The 23,849-nt window shown below is 38.2% G+C and overlaps 1 protein-coding gene across 1 annotated transcript in view; it reads right to left on the bottom strand.

The window, feature by feature from the left end:
- Positions 1-23,597, bottom strand: part of AP2A2 (adaptor-related protein complex 2, alpha 2 subunit) — a gene marked incomplete at its 5' end in the record, with an annotated part of 32,620 nt that extends 9,023 nt beyond the window's left edge. The window contains 13 exons of the mRNA XM_009708305.1: positions 1,001-1,174; positions 1,996-2,227; positions 2,403-2,500; positions 3,348-3,530; positions 4,808-4,945; positions 6,099-6,267; positions 6,657-6,807; positions 7,291-7,399; positions 8,863-8,964; positions 9,949-10,078; positions 12,493-12,686; positions 13,325-13,467; positions 23,529-23,597. Coding sequence (XP_009706607.1) covers positions 1,001-1,174; positions 1,996-2,227; positions 2,403-2,500; positions 3,348-3,530; positions 4,808-4,945; positions 6,099-6,267; positions 6,657-6,807; positions 7,291-7,399; positions 8,863-8,964; positions 9,949-10,078; positions 12,493-12,686; positions 13,325-13,467; positions 23,529-23,597 — 1,892 coding nt within the window. The remainder of the gene's footprint in view (positions 1-1,000; positions 1,175-1,995; positions 2,228-2,402; positions 2,501-3,347; positions 3,531-4,807; positions 4,946-6,098; positions 6,268-6,656; positions 6,808-7,290; positions 7,400-8,862; positions 8,965-9,948; positions 10,079-12,492; positions 12,687-13,324; positions 13,468-23,528) is intronic.
- Between the last annotated feature and the right edge of the window lie 252 nt (positions 23,598-23,849).

Below are 23,849 nucleotides of genomic sequence, written 5' to 3'. Positions count from 1 at the left end.
AACATATTCTCAGCATCTAAGGCAGCGTCACACCAAAGCCACTGATGAAGGTAACAGAGTTTCTTACATGGCTGCAACCCATAAAGCATAGCTCATAAAGCCTAATGCAATTTTAACTGCCAGTCACCTCAGTCGATTCGGCATGCAAAGAAAATTTGGCAACTTTTCTGCTGGAAAGGTATTTCTGTCCATTGAAAGATGTTGGACTTGGAACATCTACTTTTACATGCTGCAATGACTAAGAGTTAAAGGATTATGCTTTCAAACTGGGTAGGGAGTATGCTACAATATTTCCTTCTCTTACGTAATCTACTACTACATCTCAAATGTAATTACAAATTATGCTACTCATTAAAACCAGAAACAAGTGTTACATTATGGGAACAATTCATCCTACTAGCTTTAATTGACAATAAAATGAGAAGTTTCAGCACAGAAGAAACAAGACTGTGGCCTTGTCTGCCATAACTGAACTGAAATAGTACCATCAAATAAACAGTAACAACATTATATTGATTTAAGGACATCCATGTTAAGTCAAGTGTTGTTCACTTCTAGTAAAAACAGTAACAACCCGAAACAAGATGCAAAATATCTACCATGCTAGACAATTAAGAACAGCTGATATTTAAAAGGAGTAACTTGAATTTTAAAGTATGTTTATTTTAGCATCTCACCTTCACTGCAATTTCACCAGCAAGGAAATTCCCTCGTCTAAGTTTACAGCAATATTTTTCCAAAGTAACAATGTAAAAGGGATTTTTTTTTAGGCTGCAGACAGTTCGTCCCCATTTACATGAGATTTCCAAAGGAAAACTGCATCCAAGCATGGGGGGGGGGGAAAGCAGCTGTATGTTCCTCTGCTACTTTATAGCAAACATTCAGAGTCTTAAATTTAAAGATGAGAAGTTTTAAACCCCTAAAAAGCCACTTTAAGGAAACCATTCTTTTCTCACTTGCATGCCATCTAAATTAGTGAAACAGCAGCTTTTAAACTCACAACAGCACTGGCATTGACTGAGGCAGGTTCAGCGCTTCCATTCATATCAGAGCTCCTCTCCTTTTTGATCTCTTCCAGGTCAGTAACAGTGCCTGGGCCTTTCTTCTTCTTGAGTTTAGCCAAAATAGAAGATTCCCTCTCTGGAAAGGGAGGCATTTCTTCCAGCACTGTAGCCTTATCACAGGAAAAAAGTGTATTCATTAAACTTACAGAAAAAGCCAAACCAGCTTCTGAGTCTTTGAAGAGATACACTCTTACAAATTGCACGAGGCAAAAAGCAGAAGTAGTTATCCACACAGAAAACTATGCAGTTTATTGTACACTGATGGAGTAGCCTTGTTTTTAAAAAAAAAGATTTAAAACTTTCTGAAGTTCTCCCAAAGCAGTTGTTTAAGAGAACAAGAGCATGACTTCTCCAGTACAGTGTTATTAAAAAAAAAAAGTTAGATCATAGCAGACCTAATGGTCCTTAAGTCAAGCAGACCTAGACTGAAAACACAGAAGATTATCCAAGGATCTAGTCAGACCTAAGCATTTATTAGCTGTCAAGACTAACTGTGCCATGCCAGACCTGAAAGCATGAGGTTAAAACAGTGTGAACTTCTACAGACAAAAAAAAATTATTCAGCACAATTACATACTTCCTGCCTACCATCAAGTAAATCCTCAAAACAAAGCACTAGCCTTTTGGTATCTGAATACTGTAGGACCCTATCCTATGCCAGCTTTCACTGGTTTCCCAGCTCCATATTAGCATGCTTTAACAGTCATTTATCCCCCGAAAGCAATAACAACTTTGGTTTTAGATGTAAATTAAAGATGACTGCAGCTGAATTAGGTAGACTAAAAGAACCAGTACCCACATTGTGGATCCTTAATCCTGCATTAAGATTTCTGAGCAATCAGGTAAGGTTTAGTGGAATTTGCTTGTTGACAGAAGACACAGCTAAAAAGTTCTGCATAATAATAATAAAAAAATAAATCTTTATACCTACCAATATATCAGTACTGGCAATAGTACTAAGCCTCAAATACTCAACAGCTCTCTGCTGTAGCTCAACATCAGCATTCTTTAGCTGACTGTCACTGCGTAATACATCTTGAATTGTAGTTTTGATTTCTGGAAACAGGTTCACAAACTTGATGTAGGTAGACAGAAGCAAAGCTCGGGTAGGAACGCTACACAGATGAAACTTGGAATGTAGCAAGTTGAACTGGATGAGGGGACTTAAGATGGGAAGAAAAATAATTTGTTCAGTTTTTGTAGACATGATAATTCTTAACGCATTACTACTGAGAGCTGAATCATTTGTTAACTGGCCTTTAGGAACATTAAACAGACATTAGACTCTTTACAGAAAGCGTTACTACTTCACTTCAGTATTTTAGAAGGTGTTTTTACCTTGACCTTGGATCACCTGCTATCAGATTTCCAAATTCTCCCAAGATGTAGCCACCTACTTTCACAAGATTCTCATGGCATGCTGGAGCTTGAAGGGCCTGTAATAACAAATTAATGGTCACTGATCTGTAGTGTACCAAAAAAAAGCTTTTCTGTCACTTCCATGTCCAGTTTTCCTAGTCTATTTTCCTGTAAGAGCAGACCACAGGTCTAGGCACTATAGAGCACTTGTGAGAAAAGCATAATAGGTGGTATGACTTTATAGAAGAATCTCTAACATAATTATTACTTGCTTAAGAGCACTCTTAGGCCCATCTAACAGCACTGCGGGAACATTCAGGAAAGGAAATAAAAAAGAAAGTGGAAAGCCAATATGAAGAATCCAAACAAAGTGAGAGCAACAAGGCCAGACATGTGAAAGTGTTCTCCTTTAATAGTTCGAATTTCAGTTTTATTAGATCCTGAACAGAAGGAATGGGTATATGCTTCCAGAAGGATCATCAAGTTATCATTTTGAGTGTTTTGGATTCTTGCATGCAGAAAACTCAAAAAAAAAAAAAAAAACAAAACCAAGCCACCCTGTAAAATGGTTCTATTTTTACTGCAGTTCAGTAGTTTTTCCAGGTAAGGCAGTCTCCTTACTAAACCATCCATTCAATGCCATCCACCAAAACAACAATGCCCTCCCTCACCAAGACCAGAACAATACCAGGCATATTCTACATTACTTAAGTCAGAGAATCTTCTCGTCTTCATACAGTCTCTGGCTCCGAAAAATCTATGATGCCAGTTTTATGGAAAGCTTCAGCAGCATTTTGTTGAAATATTCAGGATCATACTTTTACTCCTTCCTAACACGGGGAAGCACACACACCTGCTAGATCACACAGTGTTTACTTAATTCCCATCTCATTTTGAAAGTGAGTTGAAAACAGTTATTCTTACCTCAAAAACAGTCTTTGCTGCATATCCTTGAACATCATCCCTGTTGATGACAATCTGAATAACTCGATACCACACTTCTTCACTGACATAGTCACCAGCAATGCGAATCAGATTCAAAATTGTATCCACATACCAAGTATAATCCACTGCATACTTCTCAGCCAGAATTGCAACTTTCAGAACCTGAACATGCGTAAGAGAATAAAGAAGGTTGACTATCTTCTACTACAAGCTGTGTATCACAATTCACTTTCACATACACCTAGTGATATCCCATGGTAGCCCAGCAGCCTCAGTTTCAGCTGCTCTCCTCATAATGCATTTGAATATGTTGCATCTGTGGCTCTTCAACTGTGTACCTAAGCATTTAAGAGCTTATTTACTGAACTTTTTTGTTTCCTATAAAAACACCATCTAAACCACCACTGAGACAGGACCAACTACAAAATTGGAGAACTCAAAAAAAAACAACAAAAAAAACCAAAACAAAAGTGGAAACTCAAGCTAGCAGAGACAGACCAGAGTCACCAAAACATAGTACGACCTGAAAAAGGCACCTAAGATCCCTGAAGCAAACAATCAGCATTGGAAGAGATCTCCACATAATTTGGTTTTAGTTGCATTTATACTGGCCTATTCTTCTAGGAGCAGTAAATTAACAGAATGAAATTCACATTATCTGCCAAGTCATGGTAGATGGCCAACAGCAATAAGACAGTACAAGAAGAAAACGAGCTAACACTATTCTATGTTAACTTCTCCAATCAAGAAACTTTAGCACCTAACTAAGCCAAATAATTACCATAAGTACAGGTTTTGGCTACCATTCTAGGAAGGTCACTAAGTGAGTACTTCAACTTTCACATTTTTTTCCGGCTAGGAGGAAGGAGACAGATATCATGCCTCTTTTAGCTGATAATAAGGTATTGGTTTTGGGAATCCTTACACAGAGAATGTTCTCACAGCATACACAGTGTGAAGTTCTACCTACAAATAAGTATTTAATCACACCAATTCTTGAAGCTATTAAACAGTTGACCAGAGTAGGACATAACTCTCAGATCTAGAGATTGTATTTGCTCAAGCACTGATGAAATCCACTTCACTTTCTATATGCAATGCCCTGAGACCAAGATTAGTATTTAAAATTCCTAGTTTCTAAGGGTAGTCACTGTCCCCCATTAGTTTAACCTAAATGAAGAACATGCTTTGCTGCTGTTAAGACTACAAATGTAGGGTGGTTGTTTTTTGTGGGGTTTTTTTTGTTTGTTTTGTTTTGGGTTTTTTGTTGTTGTTGGTTTTGTTGTTGTTGTTGTTCTTGTTTTGCGGTGTTTTGTTTTTTTTTTAAAAACCACCACAAAAAAGAATCTCCACCACAGACTATCAAGCATCCCAATCAATAAATGATACACATGGTGCCAAAGCCAGCTATGAAAAAATTAAGGAAACAAATATCTCACAATTTCTTCTCTAATGGAATAGTCAGCAGTCTCCAAGTAATTCAGCATTTCAGCCACAATCTGTTGGGCATTGCTTCGGTCACACATTGCATACAGGAGATCTACAGCTCTTTGTCGTACACTTACATCTCTTTCAGTCTGCAAAAGGACACACAGCAAAAGGTCAAGATGATTTCATCTTTGGAAAGCACATGCAACTTACTGAGGAGATGTAACTTACTATAATCCATAGTCACATTTAAAACAAATGCATTTTCATAATCTTTCAGATGCAGAATGAACTTAGACATATCCTTCACATACACTGAGTTTCTCATGTTATTCTCACTTTTAGTCACCTAGAAAGAGGTCACTGGAGACTCAGATAGCTTCCTGCTTTTAGATAACATTACAAAAATTCAAATCATCAGGTTTTGCTTCTGTAGTATACATATTCAAATCTGTGCAAGTGCTGAAAAGATGGAAGAGTTTGTATAAAATACTCCACTATTACCCTAACTAGGGTGAACAAGTTTGTGGTCCACTGTGCACTGAGCAGCTGGCACCACTGGCCACAGATGCACTAATAACTGGCTGAAATTGTCAAACTGTCACCAGGCCAATGGGCAATTAGCTACCTGCAGGTTTAGTGTTGGGCTTGCCTGGTATCAACAGAAGCCCAGCTAGAACAGATATGTACTTTAGTCAGACACATGTATTAACATGCTACAGCATCAGCTTGAAATAAAACAATACACGTAAACACTGAAGTGTGCAAGTAAATTTAGATGCAAACCAGTCTTCCTCTTTCGACTTCTGCTTTTTCACATAGACGTGGTCCGGGAACACGTATTTCTGGTTTCCTGACTTTCTGATTCTGCAGTGGAAGCTGATCTGCTCTACTGCTCCCCATAAGCTACTGCAGTGAAGGAATAGTATCTGATACCAGCAAGACAGTAACAAAACCAAGTCTTCCCAGCATTCTCTGTTTTGAAATTCTATGTTTTGAAAGAATTATTCATCTTCAGTCTACAGCTTGAGGAGATACCAGTGTTCCAGGGGCCACAGCTGTAAGTATAAGATTTACTAGTAAGCTGCAGAAATAAACTGAAGCTGACCTCTGTTGTTGCCAGCACAGCAAGATTTTGCAGGATTAAGGAAAAAACCTAAAGCAGACTTCTGAGAATAACTCACGTGGTTCTCAAGCATTATCAGCTTAATTGGGGATCGGGGGCTTCGGGCCGTGGGGGAGAGGACATTGAGGTAGGGCAGAAGATAACACTTAAAACAGACTGCACACTTAAATATTTACCTTCAATGCATTGATAACAGTTTCTATGTGTGTTTTCACAGCCTCATGTGAGAATTCAGAGCTGGCAAGCGTGCACATGCTTTCCAGTGCTAGGTAACGCAAATTAGTTTCTCGGTGCTGCAAGAACTGACCTAGTTGGTTACAGGCACGGACTAGTAGATTTGGCTCACTGCACAGAACAGGAGAGAAAGTGAAAGGGTTAAAAGCAACAGGTTTGAGAACACTCAATACAGAATACTATTTCTGCAGTGGAAATTTCTTAAAATGCCTCAAAGTCTCTGTTGGATTAGAGTGGTGGGATCAATACAAAACATCCAAAAAAAAGCAGCAGCAAGAAACAAAGCAATAAAAAAATATGCCAACAGCAACACAGTTCATTAATATTGTTCAATTCCATTGCTGTGGTTGTGTTCCAATCTAGTAAGCAACTTCATATTCTGATATTCCCCCTTCCACCCACCCCCCTGCTAAAATTCCATTTAGTGTTCAAGACAAAGCCACAGCTTTTCGCTTAAAAAAAAAAAAATCCTCTCAAATAGAAGTGTTCTCACAGCTCACCTGTCATGATGTATAATTAAGCTTATTGCCTCAAACAGCACAGCATTCTTCGCATTTGAGTGTTGTACTTTTTTTGACTTTGGTGGTTCCTGCGCTTTGTTGAGAATAGTTTCCAGGCATTCTGTTAGGCGACCACGTACCGCAGGGTCTTCTGGAGAAGAAGCAGCCGTTGGACAACTTCATTTTGCTCAACACCCTAATCCCTACCTTAGGCCTTCCACCTTGCTAAATCTGAATAAACTGCAATATTCTGATACATTAAAAACAGTTCACCCTCCCCCAATATACAGTTGGCAAAAGAATTCTAAACCACAGTCCAGTTTCGGTGACAACAAATATAATATATTTCAAGGCTTTAATATAGTTGATAAGATTAAAGAATGTTTAAAATGGCAGTTGCAACTGGTTTGTAAGATGCACACTGGTTTGACACTTTGCTCTAAGCTACACGGCCTTTTGAATTATGTTATGTTTAATTTCAAAAAAATCTGAAACACTCAAGATGACAGACTTCAGTATCCTTGTCTTAAGACAGTGTGCTTGCACTCGAAGTTATGGAACGCTACAGCACAGTAGCGTAAAACAACATAGCACTGCATAAAAGAGATGATCACTGTTGTGATTTGTGCATTACCTGGAGGTGGATAGCACTGTAACAGCCTCAGAAGTTTCACAGATAACCAAGGAGCAGGAACAAAGTAGTACGTATAGTCCTGAAGATCTGTTGATGCAGAAGTTACAATCTGTAAAATAAGCAGACGGCATGTCAACTACTGAAATTAAGTGATGTGCAATCATAAGAAGGACCCAAAGAACACCGTAGGTCACCTTTGACAGAGGCTTACAAAACTATGTCACTAGCAATATTTAATTCAGTAGATTAGTTAGGTGCAAGTTGTCACACAATGAGTATACCACCAGGTTCCCTAGCAACAGAAATCCAGTAGTCTAGGAAGTCTATTCCTGAAAGCACACTTGCTTTTCTTCAGAATGAAGATGACAATCTTGTAACACCAAAACATTTAACTAGAAGCTTGACTTTCTTTGATTTAGGAATTCATAGATTCAGCCAACAGAAAGCTTAAATACAGTGTTACAGATGACTGCTGACAGGTGAACTTGGAATTCAAGCACAAGATGCTATGACAGACTGAACTAAAGCAGAATGACCAACTAAAATCTTCAGTAATACTCATACTCCAGAGCAAAGAACAGATAGCTTTCACAGAAGAGGTTTATATGCATAGTGAAATGTGATAAGGATTAGATTATATTTCAGAGGGAATACCCTTCTTCATGGATTTCTTTTCCCCCTTTGATTCTAGGGTAAGCATGAGTTTGGCACTAGCTTTGCTCAAGGACATCCATTACAGAGCAGCTATGCACTTCCCTCAGCATTCCCATGCTTTTAAGCATTAGACAAAATCTCCATACTTGAAAAGAAATTAAAATTTCTCTGAACTACAAGTAACTTTGGGTATAACACTGCATAAATCTGGGTCTAAAATACATTTGTGAAGTCATATCCTCCATGTCTTGCATACCTTCCAAAAGACAAAAACCAAACAAAACAGTAATGTAAGTTTTCCAGCATAAAGATGCTACCTTACAGAAAGGTCTCTCCACTCCTCCCTGCACCCCCTGCCCCTGTCTAACCCTCTACACCAATTTACATAATATCAAATCCTTATGATTATTAATCTAGCAGCAGCTCAAAAGAGGGAACAGGAAGAAGACTCATCTTGTAAGCAGATTAGATAAAAGTTAGAAGTATGGGCTGTATTTGAGGGTTCTGTGCAGAAGTTTGCAGAACCAGTCTTTGATCCAACTACTCTTTGGTGTTATAGTAACATAAGATCAGGATTAAAAACTCAACTGCATCATGAGGATCCTTTCAAATACAAGTAGCTGAGAGAAAGACAGACAGACGTCTTTTTGCTACTTAGACTTGGAGCGTAGCAATGATTACACCAAGAAAGTTTGGGCAAGATAATACAGTTTTCTACCCTGGTAAGCAACAAGCATTAAAAGAGGTTAGCTGAACCAGCTACATTAAGTGAAACTGAATCATCTTTGCTTTTAATGATACACCAAACTAATCTGACCTAGAAAGCTGAATAAATAAGCAACAGTAAGCTAACCTGACCTAGAAAGCCAAGTAAGTTAAGCAACAGTGAAGTATTATCAGGGTTATCATTGGACTCACTCTGCTTAATCTAGACACTGCCAAGGAGACTGAAGTTTTAAACTCTTCTGGGTTCTTCTGTGCCAAAGTGGTGATCAGACTTGTAGCTGCAGTAACCACACCCTAGAACAAAAAGCAGTAAGTTCAATCTTGTAACAGTTTAAGATGCTCCCATTAACATCTTTCACTTCAAGTATTTTTTAATATACAACAAAACTAAGTTTATCCTTGCGACAAAGCCACACATTAAAAAGCTTTTTATTTGGCTAGCAGCTAGACTATGTATCTTCAAAACCCAACAGGATTTTCAACACTATGATATGCCATGCTTGCAGAGCATTTCGTACTGTTTTTGCACTAGCTTTGTCTCATGTTTGGATAGTACATCTAAAACAGAGAGCTATTACTAAAATAAAGCCTGGAGGCAAATTGTCTTATTACATAAGAAAAGCATGAGTAGAAGAAATAGGATGCAGTAGATCATCCAGGAAAGAATTCTGACAACCCAACATGAAGAAAGGGCTTTGTATAACACACACACTTCATATTACTGCAGACTAAAGTACTGTTATTACTGCTGAAGCACAGGTCTTAAGAGACTATGTTCTTTCCCCCCGTCTAGTTACTTTCTTAAAGTAAGGCTATTATCTAGAACAATAGGTTTTTCTAAACCAGCAAGAAAAGAATGACAACATGGATGTCACAAGATAAAGAAGTCCAAGCACTGCCAAATCAGGCCTTGCATTTTTAGTACAAGTCTAATCTTAAAAGTCCCAGGAAAATTAGTATGGCACCTATGCAATACGACTTAGGATCACAAGGCACAAGGTTAATTTATTTACAGCCAGAGCAAAAGAAAAACTTGCGCATACCATTCTTGTATTTTCAAGAGGAAGCAAGATAAACAAAGCTTTATTAAAGGTCAATATATACAGCAACTAAAAGAGGAAGACAACTCCTTCCATTTCTTTCCCCATGCCTGAAGAAAAGAGCAACTCACTTGCTCGAAAGACTCAAGAAGAAATAAATTAATAGTGTATTTAACAGCAGAAATTACATCATTCTCTATACATACTAAGTCCAAGAAGCATAATGAAGCTGACTTACCAAGTGCTGGTCATTGAGGAGATGTACCACTCTAGATGTCCAGTCTCCCATGGGCACAAGGTCTGGAGAAGTTCTATATAAACGCAACAAGCATAAGGCAGCACTCTGCTTCACGCTATCCATAGTATCTCTGCAAGACACAAATATAGATTTAAAATGCAGTGGTTAAGTCACAGCAATACTTGCAGGCCAACATTATGTTAGTCTTTGCACTGACTCAGCATCCCTAGCTAGGCAGTATCTTTTCAATAGAAGTTCACTAAATTCTTCCTATGTTACAGTATTTGTTCTTAATTTTGTTCAATAAGTTTAACTAGGCAAGTTTTCAACCATCACATGTCTAGTAGCCTCTATAATGATTCTCTGCAACTTAGAGTGACATTTCACATATTTTTATCAGAACTGAAAGTTGTCATTAGATGAAGACAAGCTCATCTAATCACAAGAACAAGCTTCTTCCAAACTGACTCAAGTCAAGCAGTTAAGGTACACTATGCTATCCATGTGACCAAAGCTGGATCTCCTGATAGGTCCTGCATATCAGGCACAAATCATTAACTACTCCACAGCTTTAGTACCTACAGCCAGCGTACAAGTCAGCTAGCTGTCACCAAGCATGCAAGCCACAAATCTATTCACCTTGCCATCGATGCTGCTGGCACAGAAACAGACTATTTTAAGAGCAGCATGCTACTATTCTAGTTCAGTGAACTCCCTCTCAAAGTATTCAGTCAAGCATTTTGTATGTTGCACAAACAGTAGCTAAAAAAATGTACAGAGCATTAGCAAAGCACTAGCACTGAAAATTTTAAGAGGCAGTTTATACTGTGCAATCTTGGTTACATGTTCAGAAACCTTCACATCCCCAGTAGAAGTTTCATCCACCTATTCTTTATGAATTTACCAATTTTGCATGAGATCAAATTGTACCTTAGTTACAAAAACAAAACAAAACCAACAAAACCTAAACCTATTCCTCCCTGCCTCATACACTCCCTCCCTCCAATTTATATTCAAGCCAAGGGAGCTACACTAAAGTCGCAAACGTAACCGACGATGCTCATTCTGCACAGGTTACTAGATGTGACATGTACACACACACATTTTATGTATATTCTTAGAAATGCAGAAGGAACGAGGCCCTGAAGACTGATCTCAGAACATAAAGACAGCTCAAAGTTCAAACAAGTCTGAACCGACGGTACCGCGCTCTGTCTGTGATTGCTGACCCTAAGTGAAATTTTTGGAACTTTTCAAGGTTATCTTATTAAAATCCATGACTCATCACCACAGCACTGTCTTCACTATGCCACATGGAGAAAAGCACCTGGCAAGGGCAGCACAGGACAGGACAGCAACAAACCTTACAGGGCCCCAGAACGTGCCATCTCTAAACATGTGCCCTTAGATAGGGAATTCCATGTCTGTGAACGGTGGAATTACAGGATAGATTCTCCCCCATTTCCTCCACTAGACCAGACCCGTACGGAGCATCGGGTGCTAGCTGCTTATTCTGCTCTTTCTGGCCCATACTACATTTCAGCTCTGCAAAACAGTAACAATGTTCAAGTGTGGCATTAGAGAAACACTATTTCAAGCGTTCAGAAGTATTTCTAAAGACTTTTGCCACAACTTTTGCCACCTCGTTATATCCTTCTTCTTGTCGCCAACTCAGATAATGCACATAATAGACGCAGTCAGAATTATTGTTGCATAAGCAAGCACATTTCCAACATTTGCAAGCTCCAGTGCTTGACATTTAGAGTATTGATACAGTTCTTATGCAACATGTCACTTTTTTATATTAATGTAAGACATTAGTTTGTTATAAAACAAGATCCATGCATATTCCAAAACATGTCATATCCATAAGAGTTTAAACACACTGTTTGCACTTGGACATTTTAAGCTTCAAAATAAGTTAGCCCTGCAGTCACAAGTTCCATTTTAGATTTACTTAACCACAGTCCCAGACATTTGCCAGGTCTGCTTAGAGACTTCTAGCTATACAAATGGAAAGTTAGAAAGTTGATGGTGACTATCTGGCATTTCCAAGAATTGCTGTTTACATGGCTACTAGAGGAATCAAGAAAGCTCACACAACAGTATTCTCACATTCCTTATGAAGTCAGGACCATTTAAATAAGAGTTTCATTTTATAACAAAATTTGTAGTGTAAACATCTATTTAGGTTCATTTATTTCTTCTTTTCATCAGGAGAGATAAAGAAAGTAAAACATACACATTTCAGGCGTGTTCACTGCCACACATTTATACAGAACAAAACCTAGATCACGACAAAGCTGTAAAAGTCTATTCAAGATGTCAACAGAGTCTTAATTTCCATGTTCTATTTGTACACTTCTACAGGCAACTCCATGCTCAAATATATATCAAAATATCTGCAGTTACTGGAAATGGTCACTATCTGTACTGCAAGCCCAGCGCTGTAGAGCTTTAAGCATGGATTAAGCTGCTGCAGTTGAATTGAGTTGCTGAAAAGTTTTACTGGTGGTGTATTTGAAGGACACATGTCATACCTACCCAGCTACAAGTATTTTTGGAATTTCTCCAGCAAATGCTTCTGCCATCTCCCGGCTACCCACATTAGCAATACAATGCAGAGCAAGCCCCATAAAGGTGGGGTTGCGGCTTGCCAGATCATTCTTGATCGCATTGTTTATTAAACGAATCAGCTCGCTGTTAGAGTTCACTAGTACGGAGATGAAGAGATATCCCTGTGATTCAGAAAAAGGAAAATGAAAATTGATTTTAGCTGACTTAAATTATGTTTGCTGTTAATGTCACAAATACTTTGAGACACAACAGTTCTCCTCCAAGAACAAACATATGGGCAGAAATAGATAATTAGATAGCAGAGTGAAGGCTAGAAAGATTAAGCAAAATAAACAAAAATAAGTTTAGTGTTACCCTAATTTACCAGTTTTTAAGTGTTTCATCAATCTATTTAAGCATGTACTCACAAGATCGTTTTAGATGAATAGGAGCAAATCAAGAATTTAGCTTATTATTCAGACACTAGTAAGTTACATGTACCTGAAACACAACCTTACCTAGGAAGACTTAAAGAGATATTCTGAAAATTAAAAGGTTATTTGCCTTTGAATGCAAGACTCAAGGCAGTTACTTAACAAGACTAATAATTTTATGCAGAGCACCCATTTTAGTTTTTACAATTAGCAGAAGATTTGCGGCACACAAAGGTGATTAAATTTCAGAATGACTGGTATATGCAAAGTAAGGCTTTAAGCAGTGGGGAAGGTGTGGAAACGAAGTCAAGTCCATTACAGACTATGCAGGTGAGACAGGATATTACACAGAACATTTTATCTTTTATAGAGACTGAGTTACTCACAATTTGTTTCTCTGTATATCTGTTGGAACTGAGCAGGTTTACAGCCTCCATGTGACCAAAGTCAATGTCATGCCCCAGAAGAAAGATGAAAAGCAGTTTGCAGACGTATTTTTTCTTACTGTAACCATCCAGAGCCTTGTCACCTGGAAAGGAAGGAAACAAAGAACAATTAAGCCTACATTGTTCCTATATCTGCTTCCCTTGGCTCCTCAGTTCCACTGAGGTCCCTCATCATATCTTACAGTAAGAAGACTTACAGTTGTACCTAGCAATTAAGATTGACATTTGATTCACGATGCACCACCCTACAGAAGGGGGACAAACAGAGTTCAGCTATTACAGTACCTGAATTTCACAAGTTTTAAATGTATTATTTCAGCTTTTATTCACTCTACAGTGAGCAAAATGCTAAATATATCCACTTGCCTATAACTTAAAGGACTGTAAGTCTTTACATCATTTTGTGCTTAACACATGAAAGTTATCACACACCATCAGCAGTAAATATCAGACAACCCTGAGTTTTACAAAAAGTTATTCCCAGTCATAGAATACAGGTAGCTTGTAGCTCTTCCTAACGGTCCAAGACAGAAAAATGCATAACTGAAAAAGCTGAGCTGTCACTGAATCAACAAGACATTCACATGATACTAGGTTTAAATATTTATGTAAATCTGAAATTAATATACAAGGAAAAAACCCCAAACCTGAAGATTTTACTGTTAATTTCCTTTACTGTTATCTACATCCTAAAGAACAGTCATGAGATAATGGTATCACCTAGTCCCTGATTTATCCCAGTATTTCCTTAAAGTATTTTCTTCCTAAGAGGCAGTGCATACATGTTTACTCAATTTTGATTTTCCTGTTTCTGTTAAGAGGAGTTATATATCTTCCGTACATATGTTCACTTGTTAAACCAGTATCAAACCTTTATCACAGTAAAAGGTCTCAACATACTTCCTAAAGTGCACCACAGTAGAGAACTCCACAGCAACAAAATAAAAACAGCAAGTCTTTTGGGAAAGATAAAATGAATAGAGGTATATCCCAAAGCCTTGAAAGAAACACATGAAATGAGACTACAATGACAGCTCTAAAGTTTTTGTAAAATGGAAGTATTCATAAGTGTTTCAGTTTTAGGAAAAAAATGCACCCTAAATAGGCTTGGCCTTATGTTGCAGTATTGCTGTATTTTAGAAGCTTGTAAAAGCTACACGGAACAGTACAGCACCTTACTTCTTCTCCTGAAGAAAAGGGCTACTTATGAACATACACTTTTTGCAGAACATTGTCTCCCCACCCCAAATCAGGAGATAAAGGAGTAGCCACTAGATCAGAGAAGCCTGAATGCTAGAGAGTCCAGAGTAGCAAAACGTTGACAGATGCTGCTGCCTAAAAGGCTATATAAGTTCCTTAGCCTCTGCATTCTGGGTCCAGAGTAACTAGTCTGTCACATCAGTGTGTATTCCTTAGTGATGGGCAAGTTCAGCCACAATAGCACTGCATAAAGTAAAGCTTAAATAAGATATCCCTAACTCACCGCCCTTACCGAAAAAGCTCCAAGCTGCATTTTTAAAAAAAAAAAAACCCACAACTTTAAATTTATGTAATAAGCAGATATATATATAATAATCTCAGCAGTATAAAAATTTCTCCTTCTTCCTTCTCACCCACTGGTGCAGAAGCAGTTTGGATTTCTCATGCCACGCACATCTACAGCTCCAATAGATTTCCCACTACATTCACTGACTGTATAAAACCAACAGAAACCTTACCATTATAAACTTTTGTGAAGGAATGAACACTACCATCAACGTGTGAAGCCATGTAATGTTAGTGAACCAACAGAAAGCATACCGGCACACTGAAGTAGACAATGATAAAAGGTTATGTCTACAGGCTGCAACTATACATTTTGGGGGGGTCCTTTGTATTTTTACTCTAGAAACTTCTTTTATTTACTTTTATTTCAACTGAGAAAATAAATTTAAGCACATAACTGCCATTCTAATATGGACAATGATAACCTTCAAATCTGAGTCTTTAGACACTTTTTTTTTTTTTAACTGGCACAGACAGCATATCAGTTGCCAACAAAAAGCAGCTTTACCTTAAAGCTATTTTTATGCTGCGAAAAGAAAAGTTGCCTTTAGGTCCATATCACGGAAACCAGTACATGTCACATTTTACTTGACATACATGAAGCAGCATTACTGAGGATACTCATGACCGTGAAATCCTGCTATACTGGATCCTGTTAAGGTCCTCTGACAACAGCCAGCTCTGCAGAAAGCTGCCCAAAGACATGTTTTCTTCAAGTCACATTTACAGTTTGCTGCCGTAAGGCTATTTTCCTGCTTTTGCTGCCGTAAGGCTATTTGCCTGCTGAGTCAGCAAATGAATCCATGGCAGTTTGCTTTACTAGACATCTGAATTAACATTAGAACCATCACAGCAAAACATCCAGACTAGGGGCAGAGAAAGTTTTTGGGTTTGGTTTTTGTTTGTTTTTTTCCTTCTTGGGAAGCAATATGGCCAGAAGGAAAAGTAGATATTCAGACATGTCTGTCCATCTGCTGTGGGCTTTAAACTACGGTTTGAGCAGCAAAGGAATAAAGTCTTCTGTATTTATCACAAGGGAAACAAATGCCTCCTGTTACACTATTTTCCCAATAAAATGGTACTCAAGAGCAGAACCTTCCTCCCATTCCTTAGGAGAGGGAAGAAAGAAAAGAATATAGGAAAGGGCACTGACAGTTTTAGTTTTTAAACATTTCTCAGCTGCTTAAGAAAAGTTCCTACAAGCTCTTAGGATTTGATTTTCAATTCGTCTTCTGCATAAGATCTGGAAGGAAAAGAAATAATCAGTGAATAAACCAGGGGGGCTTTATATTATTTAGCACTAAGAACGTGCCAACTTATGACAAGCCAGCTGTTTCCAGGTGACAGATTAAAGAACAAGTGATGCTAGATACCATTACCAGATACTAGTATGATTCACAGAAAGGGATACTAAATAAACTGAATCCATTTTAGCCAGTGTTCCTCTAGCGGCTGAGATCTACGTAACTGAGGACTTGCCACTGTATTCAATAGCATTCATACCATTAGTTCCTTCTCCAGCGATACAGATATGCCAGAAGGTATCAGAAAGTGGCTTTCACATGAACTTTACCATAAGTGAGAAAACCCCAACCAGTCTCTAAGACTGGAGTTCCCAGGAGCCCAAGAATCTTGGGGTATTTGAAGTATTTTTGATGGAAGCTATGCCACGCAATCAAGCTCAAAAAATATCACCGTCCTACTAACAAGGAAAAGGCAGCTTCCTTCTCCATCATGTGCTATCAAACAACAATATTGTTAAACCGGTACCTGAAACACTTTTTCTTAAGACATAAAAACATAGTTCACTGACTGCTTTCAAAAGCTTCAGTCCCTTGTATGCAGAACTGAAGGCAATGTAAAGGTTCTCAATAACAGGCAAGTTTATAAACTAAGCTAAGTAAAGTTACTAGAACTTCTCTTTAAAGTCTTATTTGTTCCCAGCAATAAAGGAACATCATTGTCTTTTTAAAATTATTTAATTAGCTGAGCAATTTGAAAAAAGAGCTTTGCAGTCAAAGGTCTCACTGTAGTTGTCTAACTCCAGCTGTGTTTTGAAGAAGCCTTTGATTCAGATTCTTATTGAAATTAAGTTTAACTATTCAAATCCTCTCCCTCCCATGTAGCATTTACAAAGTGTTATAAGGGTTCTATTTTAAATATTACTAACAAGTCTCATTGCTTAAATATGTGCTAAAATAGTACAGCTTCCCTCAGCATCAAGCAAACATCCAAACAAGAGCAGAAGGAAATCTCACATGTTCTGTTATCTTTATTGCAATACACAATCATTTCTTTTAACTCAGCTCATTTTTAAATGCTTTTGGGAATATTTGCAAGTACTGCAAATCAAGTCAGCAGAAACAGGAAGGATTCAGAACATGTCAGCAGGTTTAGAGCACTGTGGGCATTTCAAAGGCTACTTGCTTTCCCTGGAAAGTTTTAGTCATTTTTCTAAGAAAGAAATTCTTAAGAGCTGACCAGGAATTAATACTATTAAGAAAGAATTACTACTTTCATGTCTGTGCACCACCTCTCTACCACTTCAACACAGAAGTTTTGGGTTTCATTGCAGATAGATCTTTCATACAGCCTTTCAAAAAGGAAAAAAATAAGGCACAAATGCACTACGAGACTCTTTGGCTTCCAGACAGCACCTTCTGTCTCTAATTCGGACCACAAGTTAAAAACCAGCACCTGCTTTTGAATCCAATTCAGTACACTTAAAAACCAGCCTGCTGCACAATTACAGAGCCAGAGAAGGCAAGAAGGCAGTTTAGTCCTGTGGGATGTTCACTGGGGGTAGAGGATAAGGACACCTGACAAGCCTAGTCTCACTACCATCCAGATGGTCGATTGCTATTCAAAGACAAGACAGTCTTGGCTTTTAAAGCTGCAGTAATGACTTATGCAAAACACAAAGGACAACACCCTGAAGTGTGTGTTTGCATTCAGTGTGCTTCCTTCCCAGGCTGACACTGACCTATGTTCATGCAGTTCACAGCAATCCAGAGCTGTACTGTACCAGAAAGCTTACTACTAGCTTAGAGGCTAAGAAAAATGAAGTTGCTTTTTATGAATGTATCTACACTTTGAGACAAGATTTGTCTTTCCGTAAGAGTGACAGTCCAAGCCCTCTAAATGAAAGGCTGAATATTTGTGGCAGACAACCCATACAAATCCATAAGCTAGTATTTAGTCACCATACTACTACCACCAGAACAGAATATTACTACACCACAGAGTACTATCACCCTACAACTCAGGTGATATTTGAAGCCTGGTTTTACCCCCAACATTCACTTTGTCAGTGAAGACACTTTATTTTACTGTCCGATTGCCTTCATACATCTCTTCAGATGATCAGAAGCCAGTGTGACTAACCAGACCCATCTTAAATATAAAGACTACGCTTTCACAGCCTGTCAGGAAAGCATTTTACCATTACACAGCTTCTGTTTAAAACAGGTATTTAGAGGCTTATCTTGAACTTCCTGCAAAGGGTTACTGTGTGGTTTGGGGCAATAGGGAAGACTTGCTCAAATTTGGGAAAACAAGTGAGCTGAAGTAAAAAAAAAAAAAAAAGCAGAGATTATCAACTGACATTGAGGCACTTCTGCTTAAGTCAAAACTAAGATATATTAGCATGTCTGAAATCTAGCAGCCAGCTGCTCTTGTAATACAAACCCTATTAAGCAATCAGAATAAAACTAAAATCTAATGACAGATCTAGAAAAAAGAACAAGCCTGAATCAAGTAGAGAACAAAGTTCCTTTGACTGCAGAAACTGCTTACAGATTTGTGGGCAGTTTCATTAGTACACAAATTCTGCTCCAGGAGATCAAAATGATGCAACAATTAATAAACCAGAATTATTTTTTTTTTTCCACTCATGTACAAAGCAATTGCTACCCCAATGGCCAGACTTCTAGTTTGGCTCAAGCATGGGAACAAAATCAGCTTACAGTCTGAACACATAAAACAAAAGGAATAGTATTTCTCCACATTTAACTCCCGCAACTTCTGTTTTATTACACTGGTGTAGCTTCTCTCTACTACTTGCATCTTATCTAAGTTAATGCAGAAGCATTAAAGCAACCGTCAAGGACACACTGACCTCAGCAATGGAGCTTCCTCATGCTGAAACAAGAGACAAAGTCACCTTAAGTACAGAGATTCTAGATTTCTTCTGAGCTTGGAGCACAGAAGCCAGATCAGAACCCAAAGCCATGGCATATGTTCCATCATTTCAAGAAAAGTATAGCTTTTCCAGACACGTGCAGCCTCACGCCAGTCTGTTAAGTACAAGGGTATTTTAAATAGCAGGTTACCCAAACATATGGCAGGTAATAGGCTCGCCAGCTACTTGCATGATAGAACAAAAGTAGAAATACTTAGCCTTTGTCTGGAACAGTATAAGAATGTATCTTGCAAGTTACATGGGGTGGGGGTCTAGATACTGCAATAAAGTATGCTGAAGAATGTAAAGGTTCAGAGGAAGGAAAAGATGTGGTATGGCAGTCCCATACACTAGTCTTAAGGAAAAACATATCTATGTCAAGAGGAACTACTGCCAGCCTTGCTTCTTACAGGCAAGCCTTTCCCTGGTTACAGCAACGCAGCCAGTCCAACTGCTGCATCTTCAGCCAGGTAATTAACCCAGGACACCAATATTCCCCATAATTATTTAGCAAAGGACTCCATCTTAAAGTTCAGTCACACATTTGTCTTAATCCAAACTATTTAAAAACATTTTTAGAAGCCAGAGCTACACAAAAAGAAGCTGGGTTAAACTGAATGATCTCCACTTCAACCAAGAATAAAATGCATTACGAAGGTCTGGTTATTTTTATACAGCCCTTCTGCAAGGAAGAACCATGCAGCACAAGGTCCATGTAGAACTTCTGCAGCAGAAAGATACACAGCTATTGTCTCTTCACACCCTCAAGCAGTTATACAACAAGTTGTTGAAACTCAGCCTCTTCCAAATTGTGATATTTATATTGATGTAGCCTGAACAAAAACTAAAGTTATTGTCTTCCATTAACTAAGTTTTTTCACCTAAAATTCATGCAAATTCAGTAATAAAGTAGCCATAATGAAGATCAGTTTATGGGAAGCTACTGAATCGGCACACACTGATATTTATTCAAAACTATTTAAACTGTGCTTAAAGGATGCTACACAAGGTACACAAGCTAAGGTTATTGCACTACTTTACTGAAAGCACCTCTGTTCTCTGATCATTGCTCAATTCATGGTTCCACACAGTCAAAGGTTCCTATGATTTCTCCCCCGCATCACGATTAACCAGAGAAGAATTTACTGTGCAGATACTTTTAACTATTTTTGTACTTAAGCCATGAAATACCTTGCAAAACTGAGCAACAGAACCGAACAGATTTTTATGAACTGTGCCATCAGCAGCTCTTTAACCTATGATTAGTCAGTGATACAACACAGCTACCCAACTACCTATGTTAACTAGAGAATGCTACCCTGACAGAATTCAGTTCACTTAGACCTTCATTACTGCCAAGTTTTCTTAAAGTTAGTAATACAGCAGCTTATACTGCTGCTTTTATAAAGCCATTCACAGAAAAGAGCAGTGAAGACGAGCTCCATCATGTGTTAGGCAGCCTTTTACTGGAGGTGATATTAGCAACCTGAATACATGTTCGTAGACTCTTCACAGGGTAAGACTCAGGATGGCTGATGTTGACAAAATACCGAATTGTGTGTCAGTGTTCATTCTGTGAACCCCACATAGAATTTATTGCACTTTATCAGTAAGTGCACTCAGAAGGCATAATTATTATTAGCACTAATTTTAAAGGCTGCGTTGATTGCTGCAGTATCCAAATAATTCACAGATTCACTTCTTTCACACTCACAAGTTTACAGAAGTATGCACGTTAGTGGGTGCGTATCCAAATGTATCCAAATGTAAACCCAAACGAAGTTTAACTTGTGTTACTCAAAATACATAAACTATCTTTTTTTTCTAGAATGCTTAGCTTTCATATGGGATAGAGGTTTGAGCCTAGCTTCCCCACTTCAGCTTGTAGTTCCACACCAGGTGCAAGCATAAGGAGCTGGGCTAGTAAGCAGCAAGTGAGATACTAACTGCTCCTATCTAAAGAGGATTACTTAATAGGATTTGACTACAGCCAAACAGTAAGAATTGGACTATATCCCTGCAAGTCATACTTCAACAGCCTTAACCATTGTGAACTTTTCTGCAATTCCTTATTGCATTCCTTTACAACAGTATGTTTAACTCTAGCAGTGAAGTGAGTAGGTCTGACAGAACCTCCTTCATGCTTCAAGCACTCTGAAACATACAGTAGGCAGCGAGGTTCTATGGGAACTTCATTAGCTTTCATTTTTTATGCCTTTTGAAGTTTTCAGACCTCCACTGCAAACTGAAGACTTAATCTGATGAAAACTTCCAGTTTCATTAGTCAAATATTGGATAGGTTTTGCAAACAAACTAATGCTTGCCCGTCAACCAAATCAAGATAAAAAGGTGGTATAGCCTGAAGTTAAGCTGCTGAATGAACTGGATTTGTATGTTAGCGTGACTGCAGTAAGGTTCCCAGCTAGGCATTAACCTCTAGCTGTTCTTCATGACAGAAGGGCATAGGTGGAGTAACTGTAAGTGTATCTACAGGGGAAGTGACACACTGCTTTCTAGAAAAACCTCTCCTGTCTAAACAATTAAGTAAAGAATTTAGGTGCTGAAATTAATTTCAGCAACAGCCGATAACTAATGCTGCTGCTATCTGATAGCAAGTAGTTTTATAAACACAGACCAAGAGAAAACAAGCAGTATTTTTGGCTGTATCTTCCAGATTATCTTTCAACTAATTTCATGAAGTTGATTAAAGTAACATGAAACTTCGACCAACTTCTTCAGTGTACAGAAACTTCTTACTCAGTTTAAACAAACTCAGTCTCTTTATCTGAAAGACACACTTAATTTGTCTAGTATAGATCATGCTTGGAGATTAAACCACTTAAGTTACAATTTTATGCTTAAATTTACTAGGCAATAAGATGATCCACTTTGATCATACAAGTTGGAACTAAGGAAAATGGCTGTTACTCTTGTATGCAGGTTTCTAGTAGACCCTTGAATTAAGTGCTAGTTGCTCAGTGTGCACGCATACTCAGTACATGAAAGCAGTATCTGCTGGTCACCGTCTGGAAAACAGACACAAGTGGTCACTGTGACTGGAAAATGGACACAAGTTTTAGACTTGGATTGGGTGATGGAGAATAGTCTGTAGAACAGACTACGCAAAGCCTGCTAGTTCTGGCAAAAATCAGACCGACAGCGTTAGATGGAACCTTTGCAATGAAAAGAAACTTAAAAACAATGTGACAGCATGGGGAGGTGACTAAATGAAAGTTCGTTTTTCTATTTACCCTAGAAAAACAGCCATTAAAATTCCTTCAGTTACCCTACAACCGAAGTTACCAACCTGCATAAACTATGCTAAAATTTCCAAGAGAAAAATGTTAGCACAGAGGCATGTGATGGCTTCAAATTTAGAAGAATTTCTTAACTTTTCTACAGTCTCTTGCACTTTTCCCTTCCAAGCTGTTGTTGACACTCCAGTTTTTGCAGGTCTTCATATGCCTTTAAAAGACATATCATACAAAAAGTAGCAACAGACCCCTATGAAGTTCAGGAAAGTTATTTCAGGCTTTGCTAATGCATTAAATGTTCCAAATAGATACACTAGTCTAAGTCAGGATAGATAATTAAGGTAAATGAGTTTAATCTGAATACAGCAAATGCTGAAGACACATGTATGATCTCCACGCAATGCCTTATCTAGCTACACACACAGCCCCATATCTATTTAAACAGAATGTTTGCCACAGCAACTGCTGGTAGAACTCTATTCAAAAGCATCTCAACTACCCCTCAGAATCTTTAAAATTTGAAGCTACATACACAACTTGAACACAGTTACAGCATGAGTTTTACCAGGTGTTGTTTAAAAGTGAATTGCTGCTTCTTGGAATGCACAAAGATGGAATTAGTCACTGCATAGTCTTCATTTCACATGAATAATTTGTATTGCTGTTGCTTATGGGAGTGGTCAAGATGTATGGTCTCATCAACTACACATTTTCAATATTATTTCTGCTAGAAGACAGCCTAACCCACTACTTCCCTAAAGGGGTTGGGAAGAAGAGAGGGGAAAGAGGAGAAGTTTAAACAGATTCTATTTTCCTGGAAATAATTACGTCCAGCCATGTTTCTTCAAACTAGTTCATGGCCTTCTAGAAGAAAACAGGCTGAGTAGTCACATGGCTAGGATGCAAAGTGTTAGAAAAAGTTTGTGAACAGTAGCTCAGTTCTTTGATATAGGAGGGACTTCTGTTACAGCCAAGAATCACAGGACTGTCAGGAAGTTCTGCAGTTTAGAGAAAATTTTCAATTTGGTTGTTCCAACAGCCTGCTCTAGCATTTTGCTTGCATCGGCAGTTGACAAAGTCAAAACACATAAAAACCAAAATAAAAACCCATAAAAGACTGTCATATGAGGAAATACATATGGTTTAGTATGATCAAGTCACTTACCTTTAAATTTTGACCGAATGTTTGCTAGCTCTTTATTTATCCTCTTTATCTCCGCTTCTTTACTTTTGCCTGAAATCAAAAGAATGCACATCAGGATACAGTGCTTTGGACAACCCTATGCCACCCTAAGTTTCTTCCCACCCAGCCATGTTGTGTGAACATACAAACATCAGGAGGAATTATTACTCTCCCCTCACAGTATTACGACAAGATGAAGGCAAACATCGCAGAGGCAACTTAAGCATCACTTTATAGGGGAATTTGAGAAGCTAAAAGAACCTCCCTGTTTCAAGAAGCTTTGCAGACTTCAGACAGTATCAG

Source organism: Cariama cristata, unplaced genomic scaffold (assembly GCF_000690535.1).
Source record: "Cariama cristata isolate BGI_N322 unplaced genomic scaffold, ASM69053v1 scaffold9149, whole genome shotgun sequence".
In the NCBI taxonomy this organism is placed as follows: Eukaryota; Metazoa; Chordata; class Aves; order Cariamiformes; family Cariamidae; genus Cariama; species Cariama cristata.
This window is presented reverse-complemented; position numbering and strand designations above follow the sequence as displayed.